General features: G+C 36.8%; 1 protein-coding gene across 1 annotated transcript in view; it reads right to left on the bottom strand.

Annotated features, from left to right (window-relative positions):
- The window catches only part of znf804a (zinc finger protein 804A), a 51,129-nt gene that overhangs the window by 8,670 nt on the left and 21,103 nt on the right, over window positions 1–21,356 (bottom strand). The window contains exon 2 of the mRNA XM_043249719.1: window positions 607–750. Coding sequence (XP_043105654.1) covers window positions 607–750 — 144 coding nt within the window. The remainder of the gene's footprint in view (window positions 1–606; window positions 751–21,356) is intronic.

The following is a 21,356-nucleotide window of genomic DNA, read 5'->3' as shown; positions in this document are numbered from 1 at the left end:
TGAAATGGAAATTTCTATGAATGGTACTCCATAAAACCATAGACGTAATTAAAAGCCTTTCTTTTAAGTGTGTATCAACATTTTTACGTTGACCGTTTGCATAACCTGTTTGCTACTTTCATTCACCTACAGTACTCAAATATATAACATTGACATGCCTCATGGACCTGGTTACTGACGAGACTAAATGCATTCCAATTGAGCTATTCTTTGCAAAAGTGCATGGGTGTTGGCTTTATAGCTTAATGAATTTGCTGTGCTTAAGAACAGGTCAACAAAACTAGCACTCTACCTTGTTTATGCAGCATGCTGCTGTGGAAATAGATTTAACTCTGTCCTGAGAAAAGGGGATAAACAACAGGAACAAACAACAACAAAGCACTAGGACTACCGATTGTCCTGCCTCCTTTTTGATCTATGGCCTTCTAAATTAAAACTCCATAAGACCACCACCACTCCACTGACTCTGTGTCGAAGGGGAAGCCATTCATCTTGTGCTGAACTTATGTGCTACAAAATCCATTTGTTGTCATCTTCTAAAACACTCTATTATTGCTATGCATTGCATCAGTGCAAATCTCAAGGGGCAGACAACAGGCCCATTACCTGCTTGTGAGCGTGGTCATACGAGTTGATGTGGTTGTCAAACTCTTGATGCTTGTAATACTGTTTGTCACACAGCTGACAGTAGAAGTTGGCCTTGAGGTCCTCCAGGGCTTTGGCCAAGGTTTTCTCCTTCTCAGCATAATCCTGGAGTGAAAGGAAACAGCATAATCCATCAGGCTAACAACTTCCAACTTGTTTAAAACCACTTTATGAAACCACATAATTTAGAGCGACACTCTATGACATGTAACGTCCTTCATGAGGTCCTTGACTTGAGACTTAGCAGATGTCTTTTTTCACCTTTCGTATGACCCCAAAAATACTGAAAAGAAAACCATTATACATAACACAAAACTTTTAATTTTTGTTCTATTGTACATGTACAGCCATTACTGAGAATAGACTATTTTTCTTATTAATACAGAAAGACTATTCCCTAACACTGAACTCTATATTTGCTAGATGTAGTCAAATAAACTCACAAATATACACAAAAACGTTAGTAGACAAATTTATGTATATAGTACACATGTTGTTGTCATATTGATATATATTCATAATTTGTGAGGGTGAATATTTGTGTTGCTCTTCTTTGAAAATGATGCTCATATATCCAAACTCGGCTCCCATGATGCCATCCTCATTTTCTTCCTTTTCTTTACTACTCTTTATTAAATATTGATTTACAACAAATCTTAGATGGGAATACTTTAACCAGGGGCAGATTGTATTTCAAATCTAATTTCTTTAAAGCTCTGGATATATGGAAACGTGCAGATTTAAAAACAAGACGCAAAAAAAGGAAAAAAAAAACTCTACTCCCAAAAGGTCTCCAATCCAAATGACCGCAGGGAAGAGGAAAAGCACTTGCATTTTAATTGGAATCAGTTTACCGTAAAACCCATCGCAGAGTCAAACGTGAGCCTGTCACTTCTGTGAAGAACAGCACACGGAGGAGGACTAGTAAATCAGCCAAGGATGATTAAGTCAACTATCAAACTTGTCAACCAGAATGAGCAGGCCAATAAATGATATATGATTGTCATCATCAGTCAAAGCCGACAAACATATGCCTGGTGTTATTACTGACATGATCGTGAGCTTTTCACAACTGCATCAAACCCATTAGACTGAGAGACAGGGAAGCCCGGCCCATTCAGATCTGATGCCTTGTGAAAATAGTCTGTCTCTCACTCATCCTAGGTGAGAATACGCTGCTGCTAAACACTCGTCTGTGACATGCAAAAATAATAACATCCCTCTCATTCACTCCCACTGCGAGACAGCATGAAACAATTGGCGTGTAATTGTATTTAATAAGTGGCTAGCTTACAGGTAATGAAAACTGAATTGCTTGATTAGCTGGATGTGCTAGGAAAAGTGACCCTTATTTTCTTTTGCTCAATAGCACTGAAAGCTTAGACCGAAATTATTCACTATATCAGGAAACGGTTACGCCTTTTGGGAAAATCTTTCCGTGAGCATCTGTGCTGGTGCGAAACAAGCTCGTGTTCGTATAGACTTATTAGCAGCTCAGAAAACAGCTCAGTCAAGGGAGTTTTCGCCCAAAAAGTTAGCTTTAGCAACTTTTCCACTTGAAAGTGCGAGGGAGCAAAATTAAAGAGAGCTCATATGTGGAAAAAAGAAGAAAAAATAAATAAAATAAAACAAAAGCGAATGATGTGGTGTGAAGCTGTGAACTCATTTACACAGTAGATAGATCTAATCACTGCATGGGGGAAAGCAGCCACTTAACAACAACTTTGTGTCAAGCTGAGAAATCCCCCATACCTCTCTGTTCCTTTCAGTATTTCGAAATAGAGTGAGGTTGTTCTCAAGGGCATGTGACCATATGTAAAATCTGAGGGTAATAAATAAAATAATCATAATAAAAACAAATAAAATGCATCATTTTTTGTGGTATTTTCTAAGGCAAACATCACTATTACTGTTTCACACTCGGAACAATACTTAGTATTAAATTACCGTACATAATGCATCTCCCACTGTTTATACAAACATAACAGATACCTGAAATCACGCAGAGTTGGGAAAGTGGTGTGCTACCCAAGTTACCCAAGTTGCAATTTTTGCCTGGCAGACAATAAAACAGGTGAGAAATCCTATAAACTTGCATTGGAGGCAGGATCAGGGCCATATTTACTCACCAGGATATCATAGAAATTGGAGAGTGTGCTCAGAGCTCAACCGAGCACCAGCCCAGTGACCACCAAGGGGCCCGGCGCATAAACTTCAATTTTCTTAAGTACTTATTTGAAAAAGTACACACGCTAGAACTGCATTGCAACACCTTGTGACTGAATGAATGAATGAATAATTGATATTGGGTGACACTTCAGTTGGAATAATTCTCTATTAATTAGTGGCTTATTAGCTCACTTATTATTAACATATTGGCCGTTTATTAGTACTTATAGTCTGCATATATTCTGCCCATATTCTAATCCCTACTCTTACACACTACCTAAACTTAACAACTACCTTACTAACTATTAATAAACAGCAAATTAGGAGCTCATTGAGGCAAAAGTCGCAGTTAATGTTTTGTTAATAGAAATGAACCTCAAAATAAAGTGTGACCAAATAATGTTGGTAGAATGAATTCATTATTCTTATTTTTGTGACTAAACTAATAACAGAGAACTATATTAAAACACCAGCTGCTTGCATTATAAGTATGTTTTGCGCTGGCACTTGAGTTTCACAGCACCAGTCTATTCTTTTCTGTAGGCCATGCACAAAAATCAACAATCAATCTAATCTTTCCAGCACATTAAACACTGTTATGAGTCCTGTGTAAGTGATTGCAGACTCTATGCATTATAAAATTGTTGTAAACACCTTTTTGTGGTACATTTGCCACCCCTGATGCCCTAAGCACAAAAAAAACCTCCAGTCTCGGCTCTTGATTCCAGCAGCCTGCGTGTTAAGTTGCATTGAAATGGAGAAATAAAGATCGTCCTCAATCTTTTAAACGCAGTCTCAAGACTAATCTAACACAGGAATAATTGATGTGTGCCACATTTAGAAACATTTTGCAAACTAAACATTTGTCTTTTGTTTAATATTTGTTGCAGCAGACTTCTTCAATCTGGCATTCCATTAAAACATCAAAAGACAAGGGTATTTACATACGGTGGATTACCGCCTGACTTAAAACAAATCCTGCGACGGGTTGACACACAGGGGGTGTTCATATAAATAGCACACTTCTGAAGCATCACAATGCATCTCCAAAATCTGAAGCGATACTTAACATGGCTTCTCTTTTCACTGAACATCAAGCACGAGAACACGAAGCGCTGAAGATCAAGTGGCTCTTTATGCATTTATGGGACTGCCTAACAAGGTCAACCACAAGGGTGGGAACCGCAAAGACACCTCATCAGAAATTTATTGAAACATAAAGACAAAATATGATTGACAAGAGCGGTGATCAGAGAGACTGTGATTGCTCTTTTTATAGCACACCTGGGTTATGGGAGATGTCTTTTATGTGACGTTAGAAAAGGGGTGATTTCTGAGCAGAGGGTTGAGAGAGCGTATTTTGGTGCAAACAGAGAAAATGAAGATGATCCTTCACGAAATCACATCAAGTGATTCATGAATTAAACAGTAAATTAAACCCTGTCTCAAATAACTTTAATTAAAAACAATGTGTTGATTAATTAATGCATATTTCCAGAAGCCTTAGAACAATATCTAGTCAAGAAAATCAAAAATTCTATTTCATCAGGGATCGTTTCATTTTTACAGATTCTCGCATAATTTATGAGGAAATAGAAAATATTAACTTTGCATATTGCTCACGGGCAAATCTGTTGTAAATCTCATGCATAATTTTTCAGCCTGTACTATTGAAGACTCGATAGTCTTCTATAATAACCAGCCGTGATGGCAACACTTCACAAATCACATAGATGAGCTGCTTCATACTAACAAAAACCACACACCGTTATTCAATCTGACCTCGAGTCAAATTGTGACAATTATGTCGCCCATTTTATATATCAAACCTGTGTATGAACTACAATGATACACAGATGGTAGGCGGTCCTACCACAGGTTATTAAAAACAATAACAATAATAATTTAATACATTTTTATTCAATATTACTTTTTAATAATTACAATTACTACAATAATAATTTATTATTATTAAAACGTAATGTACAAAAATCTTAACAATTGCAGCAGTCTTTTTAAAACAAAGTTATTACTAAGAATTTATTTCAGAATAATAATATTCTACTACATTTTCATACTTGATTACTTTTTAATAATTTCAAATATTACAATATTTATTATTTTAACAATTAGGATTATTATTATATACAATAAATACTGAAAGCAGAGTCGGTTTAACAATTTCAGTATTATATAATAATTTAATATATAATTGTAATATTTAATATAATAATAATATGGTGCATTTTCATACTATATTACATTTTAATAATTGCTATTTCTACAAGAATATTCTTCTCATTTTTATTATTATTTAAATACAATTTACAATAAATCTTGAAAGTACTAAAAGCGGTACCAAAATTACGACTGGGTGCAAAAACCTTGACTAACATTTATTAAGTGAGGAAAAATGCTATAGGATAAGAACATTATGGCATGCGTCTCTATTAAATATGCCACTGAATTTTCTCACTACCTCTAATTACATTGTTCTGTGTGTTTAAACTGTGTCAATTATCAAAGAGCATAGAACGATTTAGTTCCTGATAATCACATTTTCTCAATCACGCCTTTTTAAATTAAAATTCTAATTAAAATATACACTGTACACACTGTGTTCCACTTCAAGCTAGAGCAAACAGCAGAAAACCACAACACCGACTCTGCTGGCTGGCGGAACCGTAGCGTAAATGTATTTTGACATGATCCGCTTGTTTCCGCCCACTCAAGTAGTTTTAGAGGAGTAATTTTACTCTTCCTTCGAGCGGATCGGTTGTGATGGAACATTGACTGCACTGTTCTCAATACACACTGCTCTAATAGCACACAACTCACTACAGCTTCTGCAGTTTATAGACGAGACAATGCAAGGTTCAAGCCACACTTCACGGCAATGCGAGGTGAAGTCATTTTCACTAACTGCACACTCTGACTTTGAAGCAGCGTAATAACCCAACAGGCTCCAGTCTTAATAATGATGCAGTGGCATTTTTACGCTGAAGTCTGCGGGAGAGCGAGATCTCTCCGAGCAGACGCTTACATCTCGCCTGTTGTGATTAATTGTATCCCTTCTGGTGGGATTCCTGTTGGCTGTTGTTTCTAAATTGCTGACACACACAGAATCTATCTCCATTATTGACTGAAGAGTCTCCTCTAGAGGGCATGATGGGAGCTCCTGCATTTGTCTCCAGCTCTCGCTCGCTTGTAATGTGCTCTTCCAACGACCACCTGATTACGACACGTAATTGTATGAGGATTAAGAAAAAGTGTTGTGGGTGTCTAGGGAACAACACATTTGATAAGATTTGAAAACACAATTTTCCACCAGCGCCAACACAATGGTAAAAAAAAACGATGCTTTTGAATGCTAGCGTTACACAGATCCAGCTTCATATCTGTGGGTTTTCATAAATGATAGGTTTGTTCAGTAGCTCATGTAGTACAGGCATGCACTTGAGAAGCGAGGAGCTCCGGTTCGAAGGCACGTAAAAACTGTGTTGCACAAAAAGTGCGTATTTTTACGAGACTTATGAGACTTAATACTAATACTTAATACTTAATAGACCTAACTACTTAAAGTCAACATTATTTGTGGATTGGATTTGGATAGTGTAGTGTTTATACATATTGAGCTATTGAATGGAATCTATATACGCGTGTTGGTTACTTTATGTAAGAAGCTAGGAGGTCAGCTGAGCCATTGTCTTGCAATTTTAAAGTGATGGTAAAGCAAGTGACTGTTTCCCCAGGCTTAAGTAAATCGCAAGAGATACTTGAACTTTGTATATTAAAACTTGACTAACTTGCAATGCATTTATTCTATTAAGGGCGAAGAGGGTACATCAGCCTCATTTAGCGCAGGGTTTCAAAACAGCCTTTAGCTGTGTTTTGTCATGGGAAGCACTTCACATCAGAGCTAGGCATTACCGTTATTGCTGAATAAACATTGCTGAAGGGATGTACAGTATCACACTCTGTATAGCAGTGCATATGGCAGTGTATACCATTCATATTCATAAGCTGCAAGTTCAGGATGCTGCGAATGCATAAACAAACAAAGGGTGCTATTTTCACTTTTGTATGTATGTGTTATCCTGTTTTTATTAGAGAGATTAAGATGTAGGTTTAGAATTAACCTACAAGAAAGACATGAAAAATACTTTTCGGTTGTTTGGTAGAAAACGGACGAACTTGTGGGAGGACAAAGATACTGAGCTCAAAGATGGGTTTCATTTTAGCAAAACTCATGTTTTAGCAACCTTGAGACTCCCTTAAAAAAATATTTTTCTTCATCTGTATTTCTGCATTGTTTTCCAATTAAAAAATATCTAAATATCATTTAAAAACACCACACAAATTAAGGTTTGCAAATAGTGTTCTTGTTTTAATCATAAATATAACAAGACTTAATGAGGTTTATGCAAAAAGCTAATTGCCAATGGGGGTAAGAAAAATAAAAAATAATGAAGTTTTGATGTTGTTTTTTTTTAACTAGACAACTATCCAAAAAAGGAGTCAGAATCGGAAAACATTAAGACCTGTTCCTGCTAAATTAAATCTCTTCATCACATTATGTGCACATTGTATTTATAGAGCGCAACAGTCCATATTCTACAACCATGTAAATGAGTTCGTTATTTATGCGCCGCTTTTAAAAAGCATGTATTTGTTGGGTTTTACACCAATTTCCAAACACATTTCAAGCATCAAGCTTTTTTTTTTTTTTTTTTTTTTTTTGCTTCGAGTAGTTGCAGAGAGTGGGCTGTAATTGGAGGCTGTGTAGACTGTAGACACAAAGCCTGGAGAGAGAAGAATCCCCGAAGACCCGAGTAAACGATAAGTTGACTGGGACATGGCCGATTTAGGTGCTAGATGAGAAACTCAGCCTTACACTCTCAGTTTATACACCAGGGATCTCGAAGTGTCTCGTGCGAGGTTTTGTACTAAAGTGATCTGCATTACAATTTCGCCTCTATAAGCACTAGCCCCCCGGCCGGGACTGGGAGAGGATGTAGTTGAATTAAGACAAGAGAGGAGAGGGAGATCACACACGCACACACACACACACACTTACACGCAGGGCTGAGTTAAAAGCTGGTTTCCATCTGCTTTGTGCCCGTGGATTTGGGGCAGGGAGTAAAAAGAAGAATTCTCTTGTAAAGACTACGATCAAATGCCCTTGACTTGCAGCTGCAATTCCTACAGGAAAGTTGCACTGACAAGGTAAAAAGTAAAAAAAGAGGCGAACAAAAAAAAAAGAGAAGAGAAAGGGTGTGGGACTATACTGACAAGCAGTCAGAGGAGATGTGCCTTCGTTTGACAGCTGCTAATTTTCCTAAGGTTGCCCTCCTATTGTGAGGGAGGGAGAGATGTGATAATTATCATCTGCAATCAACTGAGGTTATGAAGGGAACAGCGTATGTTTTTCTTTGGCTTTTCAGAGACACGACACGGGAGCTTGGATAAATCACAGGGAGCATGCAGCAATTAGAGGGACGTTTTTCTGCTTGATGAAGCTGAGCTTGATAAGCCTTTCCCAAATGTCTCAAAAAAAAAAAAAAAAAAAAAAAAAAAAAAATGCAGCTGTAGTCAGGTGCTGTGAGGAGAGAAAACCGAGCGCTAATGCAACCTGTCAAAAATAGGAAACATGCTCAAATACATGATTCAAACTACACATGGTTCCCTTTCATCCCTAACTGGTAATATTCGGCTTGTATTGATCCTTTGCGTGCTGAATATTGATCTACGGTGTGCCTGGGAAATCAAAGTCAGCTCATGCATACATATTCAATTCATGCATGCATATTCATCTTAAGCATACATATTCATGAATAATTACATGCAGGTATTGTCATTATTGTTGCTCCACACTGAAGCCGAGATGCGATATGAACCGTAAATGATTTTCCAGATCTGAACATTAAACCAAATGTTTGGCTGCAGAGCAAAAAGGAAATGGCATATGCAGGACTCAACATGAGTAGTTCTTGCACAATCACAGAAAACATGCATAGTGGGTTTTTTAGCACATTTTCATTCAGTGGCACGCTTGTATTAACTGCAATAGAATGTGAGCTGGAACAAACGTGATTAAAAGCAACCCACAGACGACAGTGACGATGAAAGATGACTAATTTGTTAATTCCCTCATTGGCATGATGGTGTGCTGGGAGTGTGAAGTGCAGGACTTACAGGTCTGAGTGTTTCTGCAGATTTCAAGCTGCAAGCTCGTAAATAAGGACATTACTGGTGTCTCATTTCATTTTAAGTGTTTTTTATACTAAATGTAGGTTTGAATTTCACACTTACACTGTCAAGATGTCACAATCAAACTCTGCTCATATTCTTAATCACTATTGGTTAGCTTCAGTCAAGGAGGTTTAGGATATCTGGAGAAACTCAGTTAGCATTCCCATTCATCTCAGTTGGTGAGTTGGCCAAAGCTTTGGAGTTTTGCTTTGGGAACTCCCAGTGCTCATTGAAATATCATTGGACCCAAGTACCACACATCATCTGTTTTATACATCAAACATGAGGAGAGGCTGAATGTGGAATGTAGAATTTTGTACATTCAGTAAAAAGGACTTTATTTGATCAAAAATACTGTAATATATCAGTATCATTTTAAATAACTTGTCTATGTGAATGTGGTTTAAAATGTCAATTTTAAACAAAGTTGAATTTTCTGCATCATTCCTCCAGTCTTCAGCATCACACGATTCTTCAGAAATCATTCTAACATGAAGAAACATTTTTTTATTATTAGAAATGTTGAAAAGAGCTGTGTTGCATCATATTTTCATGAAAAACATATAAATATGATTGACATTTATTTGAAATAGAAAAAAATGATACACTTTTTAAAATGATGCTTTTTTAAAATGATGCACGCCTTTACTGTCAAATAGTGTTGATTGTCGCTCGTTCAGTGTAATGCCTCCTTGCGGAATGTATCAATTAAAACTATTGATTGCTTACTTTGAAGTGTGCATATTGCTCTGTTCAAGTTTTTAGAGATCTTTTTGGTACACCAGATGGTGTAGACAGAGCATCAGCCAGCAGAATCTCACACGGCCGTGCTAACCAGCCAGACCTTGACCTCTTGTTTTCAATCACATCAGGTGAAGTTTTCACTGCATGCGATTGCGTGTGTATTTGAACCACATCTAAGCAATAATATGACTTTCCGTTAACTCCCTCTACTTCAGTAAGCTTTTCAATCATTGAAGCTATGTGATGTCTTTCCGTTGCGATTCCCACTCTGTGACGGTCGATGACAACTGAGCGCATGAAGCCAAGCAGCCACCTTTCATCCCTCAAATCACTCTATGCTGTTTAGTGTAGCATATGTGCATGTGAGCCCCACTAAAGCACGACGTGACGTGGTTTAATCGAAGCTTGGGCTTCGCAGTCGCTCTGTAATGAATGGGCAGCCTCGGTTTGATAGCTGCTAGCGCTGCCTATGCATCAGCGTTCTGCTTCAAATGAGCAGCATCTTCGAAGTCTCATCTCCACCACCTCAATCGATAATAATAAGAGAGACTCTGCCGAAATGAGACAGGCTGTAATTAATCCTTCCAATCGCGCCAGCCGGCCTCTGCCAGCCACTTCTGTCTTAATAATGTCGAAAGGCCTCATGACCCAGCCACTGAAACAACCATTTAATCACAGCGTGACACAGAGAAACGGGCCAGGAGACACATACGCCACACATATCACATATAGGCCAAGGGGAAAACACAAAGGTCTGAAGGGTCCTCAGAAAATGCTTTCAGTCTGTTAACTCTGCAAGCAAGACTGAGCTTCAGGTCCTGTTAAATAACAGGAAGAAAATCAAGCTGTTCAGAATCAAAAAATGTGAATCTACTGTTGAACTATTCAAACCGAGCGTTCCTGGGTTGTAGGAATGACTTCCAAGGTTACAAAGTAATAATGTCTGACAGCTGAAAGCATCTTTCTCCATTGATGACCATACAAAAGTATCCATGTGTTCTTACTTTCTCGGTAGCAAAATTTAAATGATAAATATTTCATTTTAGTATACCAGATGTTTACCAGTGCCTGATTTCTTTATGAAGGGCTCTTAAAAGCGTGAAATGGATTTTGGAAATGGAAATGACTTTGGAAATGACTATTTTTTCCTGTCTGTTGCTTTTCACGACAATTCTCAGGATAGGGTTGGGGACTGTGTATTTTCTTATGCCGCCATCTGCCAATCATGGCAGTTGTGATGGAGTTTGATTGGATCAAAACAACCTACCAACAAAACTGAGTGCTCATGATGGCAGATTTCAAAAGTTTGGGATTTAACCCTTTTATTATTACTATATATGCTTATCTCACTTTTGTCTTGTTACTAGTCAAAATATAAAAACAATTAAATCAAGATACTTGTACTAGATTATCAAAATGAAGTATATACTTTTATATATAGATATTTACTCTTGTTTCCAGGTGACAAAAATATCAATTAAGGGTGTTTTGCCAGTGGGGTAAGTAAAATATTCTTAAACCAAGAATATTTTACTTACCCCACTGGAAGAAATTTGAACCTGTTTTAAGCAAAATGCACTTAATTTAAAATTTTGCCTCTTGGAAACAAAAGTAAATATGTCATTTTGATTATCTTGTAAAAGTATCTTGATTTAAGAACCAGTCATAAGGGTCAATCTTTAAAAAAAGAAACATTCATATGTCATCTGAAAGCGTAATAAATAAGCTTTCCATTGATTTGTTTTTTTAAGATTCAGTATTTGCAATATTTGAAAATATCTAATTTAAGGGTGCAAAAAAATCTAAATCTTGAGGAAATTGCCTTTAAAGTTAAAATAAAGTCTAAATAAAGTACTTAGCAATGCATATTACTAATAAAAAAATTACACACACACAACCACACATATATATATATATATATATATATATATATATATATATATATATATATATATATATATATATATATATATAAATATTGGATTAACTTTTTTTTTTTATTTTTAACCAAACACTGCACTTTTTGGCTATTGCTACAAATATACCCGTGCTACTTTTTAGGGCTGATTTTGTTGTCCAGGGTAACAAATATTTTTTGTAATAATATTAAAACAATTTAACTGTTTTACTGTGTTTTTGCTAAAATAAATACAGCCTTGGTGGCACAGGAGGCTTCTTTAAAAAAACAACTGAATGATACTGTGCTTCAAGGGTGTCCTGTGCTGGCCAAGCAAGTGCCATTGAGATGAACAGGAATGCTAATGGATTTCTCCAGATAAATTTTCCTTGTAGCAGGGGGAACACCATTTGATTTTGAAGTCAAGTGTTGGTCAAATTCGATGTACTAACAACATACAAACAGCAGGCACAAAATAAACTTCAAAGCACAAAAAGAATGTCTTGGCTTTGATGACATGATATGTGATTACCATTTGAATATCCTGAGGCCCAATTTCTGCCCCTCCCACCCCCCAAGAACTGGAGCAGAGACCGAAAAGAACAAAAATGAGGGGGGAAAAATGTAAAATAATTCTAATGACCTACTTCTACTCTCTTCCCCCAGAGCTCTCTTACAGGGAGCTGTGTGCAGGATTATAATAACAGGGCTCTAGGTACAGAAGAGTGCATGACTGAGAAGGAATACGCAAAACAACTTGAAGATCAGTGGGCTGAGATCAATGGGAGCTGATATTTCTGTTGTCATCATTATCTCGGCATCGCATTTAATATCTGAAGAGGGTTTGCATGCTAATTTGTAAATTATGAGCACCCGGGACAAGGACTGATGATGGATTGGAAGGGTTTGTTGATAACGATCTTATAGTTTACACTTGCTTGTATATGAAAAAGCAGTGCTGAGTTTCTTAACGACCTGCATTAGAGTAAAGCTGCTTAAATAACTAATTCTACTAGCACTAGGTAAACCCAGGTTCATTTTGCTATATCTGTACGAGCACATGTGCTATGAAAAAGTAAAAGTGAATTAGACTAAACGTAATTACCAAAAACCTGTTTTGACAACAATATTACATTGTAAAAAAAAATGGTAGCGCAATTAAAGAGCTATTTCTATTACTTTTGTATACAGGTTGGTTCAGTGATGTTGAATGAAAAAACAACAGCAGTTATTTAGATGTCAGCACTTGTATGTTAACATTTTCTTCAGCATATGAAATATGTGTGTAGGCTGTTATATGTTACATGGTGAATCCAGATTTGGCTTGTCCCGCCATAAATTAAGCAATGCTTTGAGGGAATTCATTCTCATCATAAAATGAATCTGACAAAATGATTCACGAAGTACATTTACATAAACTAATGCTCTGATATTCTAACTACACTATGCAATATGCACAGGAAAATCAGTTTGATTAATTCATAAATATTTCCTGTAAAAGCAGACATCCAAAAAGATTTTGTTTGAGAATGGATATGGAATAGATTATGCCATTGGCATTGCATTACAAGCTGTCACAGTACATGGATTACCCATAAAACAGTTTGATTCATTCAGTGATGAATGATCAAAGATGCAGTAATGAATGTGTCTCAGATAGCCCCTGCAAACAATTACTGTGACACAGGCTTGACAGGTGTGATTTAGCTGTGATGGTATTATATGGTAACTCATAACCTTTGTAGGCCCCATAAAGATTTCATCTCTGTAGCAGACAAGAACACAGAATAAGAGAGGCTAAAACATACAGGGTTAATATATTCTACATGTGGTTTGTGAAACACGTAGATATAACACACACAAAAAAGATAAAAAACATTTTAAAAACATCCAACTGCATGACCACATATTGAATAAAATTTGATTGAGGCCATAATTCGATACAATTATTGTTTAAGAAATTAATAACGTGAAAAATGTTTTATTATATTAACATAAAATTTGAATTATATCGATAGGAAAAAAAAAAAAAAAAAAAAATATATATATATATATATATATATATATATATATATATATATATATATATATATATATATATATATATTTTAAATATTATAATATAACCTAATGGTATAGTAAAAGCATTATTTAATAATATCAAATTATTTTAGTTTGAAATAAAATTACTATTATATAGTTGTATAATTACAGTAATCGTCATGGTATTATTCTTTAATAATTTAAGTTTAATCATTTAAGTTAATAAAAATAAGTTTAATCAGTTTCATTGGAATCAGACTTTTCTGGAAGACACCTTTTCTCTTTCACTGGTTTTGCCGTTCGTTCCTTAAAAATTCTGTCCCCATCAGTAAGCAAGTGTCGCGCTGTAAAGTAATTATAGCTGGCTTCCCTTTCAGCTGCGAGGCAGGTTCTCTGAAAGCCAGTCCCCTCAAAGGTTCTATAAAAAGTAAATTATACTTCAGGAGTATCATTAGAGTGCAAAATTACTGAAACAATAATTCCAATGGCAACGAAAACTATTATCTCGCCCAAATAATGAGAATACACCATGTAGGCCATAGAAGCTAGGATAATGTGCAAAGATAATTAATAAAGTGCATAAGCATTACATTACAGCAGCCAAAATCCACGTTAGTAACAGCATGTGCTCCTCTGTTCCATTTCCCGTGCCAGGGTAATGTAGATAATCTACAATCAAATCTCAGCGAAGGGTCACGCTAACCTTTGAAAGAAATCAACCAGATGAGAATTATTCTGATTGTCAAATGAATCAATTAGCCAAGCTGGAAGCCTCATTTTCCTCTCTGCAGCTTTCACGGGCAACTTGAGAATGAACACGTGTGTCAACGCTTTAGGGGAGAACCCCCTTCAAACTGACAAAAGCCTGTGTATTCTCCTTTTACTATAACTGATTGCAAGCTATCTGCCTTTGTTTGCAAGTGAGAGGCAATTAAACAAGTGGGTGCTTTTCTTTTCGCACAGTGTGATGGAAATTGTAGAAGATGGAATAATTCTTGGTAGTTAATAAAATGAGTGTCATACACTGGAACAATGGTTACAGGACCCACTGTCATCCGCAGTTGGGATTCGGAGAGAAATTTTGTGCTCCTATTCATTCTTTTAATCCTCCCTGTCTCCATCTCTTGGGGAAGCGTTTGCTTTATCAAAACCAGGCTTAAGACAAGCAACCATGGAAACAGAAAAAGAACCCCGTCTTTCCACACAAGACCTGCGTTCACGTAAAGCGACAAAGTGAGCGTTTGGAGTGGTATTTTTGAACTCTGTGTAGATGTGATCAGAGATGTGATAATGTGTCTTCTGTGTCGTCTCTCATCTAAAGTCTGCTTGAGCTCCACGTCCCAACCCTCAGCTATACGCCAACATAATGCACCGCCAAGATTTGCCACTGGAAAACAGATGAGCTTCGATAATTGCTAGTGATAATAATTCTCTTTAAATTAGTTTTGGAGATTTTGGAAAGAAATCATACTCTAATGTTTGTTTTAAGAGAATGTTGCTTGATCTTTAATGTCAACCCCCTCGTGTATAGCGATTGTGATCACTCAGTATCAGAGATATTTCACTTTCCTGCCTATTCCAGTTTTTAAAAAGCTCATTACTCTCTCTTACGAACAGTTTGCATTACAATGAAACTCCTACAAATCTAAAATACTGTACTAAAATGTGCCTCAGTCATTTTGGGTATATAGGCTATGCGAGGAATTAAAATAATACCATTGCAAACTAAGAAATAAAACAGGTTGTGTTTTATTTTTTCTAGTAAAACTTTATTCAAAGCTTTTATGTATAATGCATTATAGAAGTAATGCATTGATTATGCCTTGTAATGCACTGTACAGTTTCATTAATAATAACTGTAACCACAGTAAATTATCAATTAAATGTTATACTATGTATAATTTGGTTAAAAGTATTTATAACAAAATATAATGTATTACAACGCACATTGTGAATAATTACATCCGTTAATATCTGTTTATAATGCATTATACATAAAGTCATCATCGTCAAGATCAACTTTTAATATTCAAATAATTTGTTTCTATAATATCATTTATAATATCATTTCCTCAATTTAATCTCTGTTGTTTGAAAGATATTTTACAGACAAACAGGGAAATTCAGTGCAGAATATAAAACGAGAAATATACGATCTAATAAAATTAATTTAAAGGTACGCTCACAAATGCATTCATTCTGAGCCATGCTGAGAAATTATTTCTCATTGGGAAGCCATCACTGGAAGTAAATTAAAATTCTAACATGTAAGCGACATCACAGGCAGAACTAATGTGTGCGAACAACATTCTCCATGACACTCTGGTCCTTAGCAACAGAATCACTCCAGATGTTGGGAGATGTTCACTCCAGGACTGAATGATGATTATGAGCACTCACAGGCTAGTTCACACACAAAGCGCCCGGGCTCCCCTCGTTTAGCTCTCTCTTATCAAGTTAATGAAATAGCACTGCTAGAGGGAATTTGATTAAGGTTGCAGACTTTTAATCACGGAGGAATCTGAGATTTTGGGGAGGGTGGGGAGGTGGGTGATACAGAGGTCTCAGTGGTACATGAACAACAACAGAGCGAATAAACGCCGACTGATAAGTCCCAAGGACAACGGGAGTCAGGTGTCAGGAGCTATAAACATTGCGGCCCGGGCGCTAGCTGCGCACAGTCTGTTGTTTGGGATCCTGTCGTGGGTTATTAGCAGCAGCGGGGGCAATGTTCGCAGGGAGAGTCCACGATCAGGCAGCTGCACACAGGCGGTCAGGGGAGGAAGATGAAGCATCTGGGCCGGAGGTCTCTGAGGACATGGGGTACATCTGTACATCCCTGATATCACATGCTGCTCTACTGACAACATTGACTCAATCCGTCCATCTGAGGAACCGTAATCGCAGGCCATGTAAAAAGACATTATTCTGATATATAAGAGTAATGGTTTTTGGACTTCCTCTTTGATCTGAGCCCCGTTGATATCCATGCAATTGTGCCGACACCAAAAAGAAGCAAATTAAAAAAGCAGCAAAAAAAAAAAAGCTAATTTATTCTCTAAATTGTTTTTTTTTTTTTGTAGACCTTAAAAATAATACCTTTATAATTTAAAGCATGAATGTTATCTAAAATGTGATTTAAAAATATAATAGCAATAATTCATTAATAAATGAGTTTTAGTGTGCTTGTTTTGCAGGGCTACACAATATAGCATTTTTTTTTTTTATTATTATTCAATAAAAAATATTAAAGAAAATAAGAAATAGTTCTATTTAATATGTAGTACTGTTAAATGATTTAAAAAAGGAGCATTTAAAAAATTACATTAACACAGCGTTTGTGGTACTTTAATTTCACCATTTTCACTAACTTTTGGACATCAAAAAAAAGAAAAAGAAAGAAAAACACTGGATCATGAGCTGCATACAGTGCTGCACTTCACTCTGAAAAAATGCAACACATGTGTTTATCTTATTAAGCTTTTGCAATTCTCATGAAAGATCCCTGCGCACCGAGTCCTTTCCAAAATGCATGCCACGGATGCGGAAACACAGAAAATCGAACTTGAATCCAAATTTTTTTTTTGTGACAGAAGTGTATAAATGTGATTGACACAACGTGAGGTTGTATCTTTTAAGGTGCAAAATTTCAGACACCTTAAGCCATATCATGATTTTATATTTAAAATAACAAACCGCAGAGCACTGAAATGTTTTTTTGCATTTTGCAGAATGAAGAAACTCAAAGCGGCTAGGAAAAACATGAGGGTGAGTAAATGCTGACAGACTCATTGGGTGAACTATCCCTTTAAGTCATACGGCAGATACATATGTTGAGGTTATGTGACAGTGCAATAGCAGCCTTTAAGCCCAAACAGAGTTAAAGGCACACAACTGACTGTGAAATGTCTAAAAGGCTATGGCTTTGCACATAAAAGTGTTGGCCTCTTTTGACTGCATCGGTTTCAGTCCTCGGTTCATTTTGAAATGTCAACTCTGTTTTGACTGCCACAATCACAGGAACTGATACAGGCATCTCTGCTGTTCCAATGGGAAATAAAAGGTGAAAGCTCTCAAAATCTGCTTTTAATATGACCTTTACTGACCTCAGAAACGGGTTAAGGTGGGAGTGCAGGCGATGAACTGTTTTAGAGGGTTTAGAAGAATGAAACTCAATTTCATACGGCTGTGAGAAGCTGTAAGAATTGGAAGTGGATTTATAGGAAACGCCACCACAGTTAAAGAGAACAGCGTATGCATAGCAATATAGTCACAAAAATACAGCGCAATGGCAGGCGTACTGACACATAATAGCTGTTCTAAAAGTTTTTTATCATGGTTCTATCAAATCTGACACACTTTTATAGACTCGCTGTTATGCAGTCTTACGCCAAGTTCATTTTACAGCAATCGACGCTGCTTCTTGTCATATCTGTACAGGAACATTTTTGTACTTCACGAAAGATAAAAAGCCATCGATTCTTGTGATTTATCATTGTAGCAGATGTTTCCTGCTATGTTAATCTTAAACTAAATTCACCAGCAGTGAGGGAGAAATTGTACCTGCTGTTAAAATAAAAGACACGGCTTGTGAAATTTCATGCATATCAAGCCTGTACCCGATGAACTCTCATTTTATTTTTCATTCTTTATGCTGAGGTGTGTCATTTTTTGTTTAAAAGGGTATAGTTTACTCAAAAATGTACATTTTTTCAGCATTTAGTCACCCTCGTGTCATTCCAAACCTATATCATTTGTCCAGACGTTAAGTGCCAATGGGGTGCAAAACAAAGACAAAATTTTCTATTTTCAGAACAATGTCAGTCAAACTAATTCGAAACAACATGTAGGTGAGTAAATGGTGACTGAACTGGTGAATCTGAAATGCTCAACCAATGACATTTAGTTGGGGGAGGGAACATCCAGTTTTGCAAGTTTACTGCAAGTGACAAGAAAGCCATCAATGAAAATGTGCTTTCCTGTCAGTGCATGTGGAAAAACTGGCATCGGATACTGGAGAGACGTTCGTTCCACTTCACGCTGGGCACCATGACAATGAATTTATTCACATGATGTACACAGTCTGACGGAGTGAAAAGGTACAGTATGTAAGCAACTAATTATTCATCTGTTGCTGAAACGAGGGTCTTGACTGATCTGACAGCAACTGTGAAACAGCATGTTCAGATTTCGAATCAAACGATACTCAAAGCGAATTTTCTCACTGGCCATCTCAAAACCATGAGAATAAATTCAGAGTGGCGGTTATAAACTGGGCTTTCCGTTTCAGTCAGGGAGCGTTTGCTTTCAAACAACCCTCTAAATACAAATTCTTTCTTGGTTCATGCTTAAATATTAATACGGCACTGCATGGAAAAGATGCTAGAGCTACAGAATGAATCTAGTTTATAGTTCCATTTTCCTTACATGCAGCCAAACTGATCAAAGGAGGATTTTTTTTTTTTTTTTTTTTTGCAGTCACTTTGAAACGGTGTCTGCTATCTCAAGTTGAAAAATGAACCAATGGCAGTACTGCAAACCCAAACAGAGAAAACAGAACCACAGGCCAGATCTGAAAGGTCAGTGTAATTGCAGTTTTACACACTATTCATTGAGTTACACACAGCGATGGACAGCTTTGTTGCTGTTGTTGCTGTCAACAGTTTTGATAGCATTTCTGAACAAAGATTTCGTTTTGTGGGGGAGTTGTTGTTATACCGCGAGTTATAGAAGTGGTTTTGAGATCTAAGCGCACAGGAATTCCCCATCTACTCCCCTGAGTCCTGCGCTATAGGGGCTAGAACAGCAGCATTCTCTCTTAATCTGATCTCATTTTGCTTTATGGATTCTTTTTCTTATCCCCTCTGATGCTTACATCAGTGAGCGCCGCTGCTCCTGTGTGAGCTGAGGCCATATCATGATTGGGTTTTTACAAGACGCTCCAAGCCATTTGAATCTGGCTTGTAATAGGTTTTTTTATGACCATCCTCTCCTTCTCTCTGTCAAATTTGTGTGTGTGTGTGTTTTTATAGCTTATCTAATTATGTTTCAGGTCTGGGCCTGGAACAATATTATATCATAGCCCAACCCCCCCCCACTCCCCATACTTAACATTTTGCTAAGGCCACATTGCATAATAAAGCAGCGGTGAGATCAAGACGTCTAAAATGCAAAGTGTCAATCAGCAGGACATACTAATTAAAAAGCCATCGGGGGACCACAGTCAATCTACATCATGTCACAATTCATAAATCGGCATATTATTTTTATGTTAAAAACATGCATCTTTTATTGGAAGGTGGAGACGCTCCACTACCTTTTTTTTCTCCATGATGATAAATCTAATACAAAGGAAGCCACTCTATTTGTTGAGCAGCGTTTTCATTTCAGTTCATTGGTGTGTGTTACAGTGAGTAAACCTAGATATGTTCTTATGTTTTGTTGAGTGGTTGTGGTTATTATCAGGAAAGCATGCGGTGGTGACAATATGTTCTCTCCAGTACACAGTTCCTATCTATCACTTGTCAATGGCTCGCTACACGTATGAAATGACAAAACCAATTTGCAAAGAAATACATTCCCACGACTGATGCAAATCTATTAATATAAAGGCATACAGTAGGCAAACGGGAAAATCGTGCCTCTACCTACATTTTATCTGAAAGCATTTTACCATAGTGCATGGTTAGCAAACCAATACATTTTGACGTTTGTAACGCATAGCTCTACATGTTTGGATTTTCTGCCGTAGTAAACTTGCTTGGTAGCACACCCGGTACAGCACTGCACAAGCAATACAGACCATAAAGGTGCTCAAAATATTGGAGACGTTTTTTTGGTTTTTTTTACCCGGCCCTCTAGCTCAGACTTGACGCGCACACAGGTTGCCAGATTACCGCTCAGACCCCTTTCTTTTGCCAGCTTCCATGACTGAAATGAAATACACTCTGTTTTCTGCCAACTGGCAACCCGGGGTTCCAAAACACGATTGAGTAAACCAAAAGGGGGGCCGAATGCACAAACCAAAACAGAAACCGACATTCCGGGCCGGAACGCACATTTTCAAAAGAGAGTAACAGACTGTAGCATTGTTTTTCAGATAAACAAGTATGTTAACTTAGCATGTTTCTTAAATATCTGCAAACATACTACGGTATTTTTATGCTTTAGTAGAGTCAAAATCCTACATACAACACCTTTAAAGAGCTCAAAGACTTGTAGAAGTCAGATAAATGTCAAATTCGTTGTTATCTCACATTTGCTTTTGTGTCGGTGGTACATTATTTTTAGACATGACAGCATTAACCATTTTGTTTTCGAACTGCCGTGATACATACAACAAAACAACTCCATGTTCATCTGTTTCAAACTAAAAGTGGACACACTTTAGCGCCACTCGCTGGACATTTCACTTTGTTAGACATTTCACAACATGCAAGAAGCAGTTTTACCACAGACATGTTTTTCCAATGAGTGTGGGTTATTTTTTTTGTTTACATTTCAATTTTAGTTGTAAATGTGCAAATACTCTACTAGAAACCTGAAGTCTAATATTTAATATTCATAGGCCTAACATCCTTTTGTCATGTCACAAGCAGCAAGTCAG

Source organism: Puntigrus tetrazona, chromosome 9 (assembly GCF_018831695.1).
Source record: "Puntigrus tetrazona isolate hp1 chromosome 9, ASM1883169v1, whole genome shotgun sequence".
Taxonomy (NCBI): domain Eukaryota; kingdom Metazoa; phylum Chordata; class Actinopteri; order Cypriniformes; family Cyprinidae; genus Puntigrus; species Puntigrus tetrazona.
The sequence above is the reverse complement of the archived record's forward strand: the minus strand, read 5'-3'. Positions and strand labels throughout refer to the sequence as shown.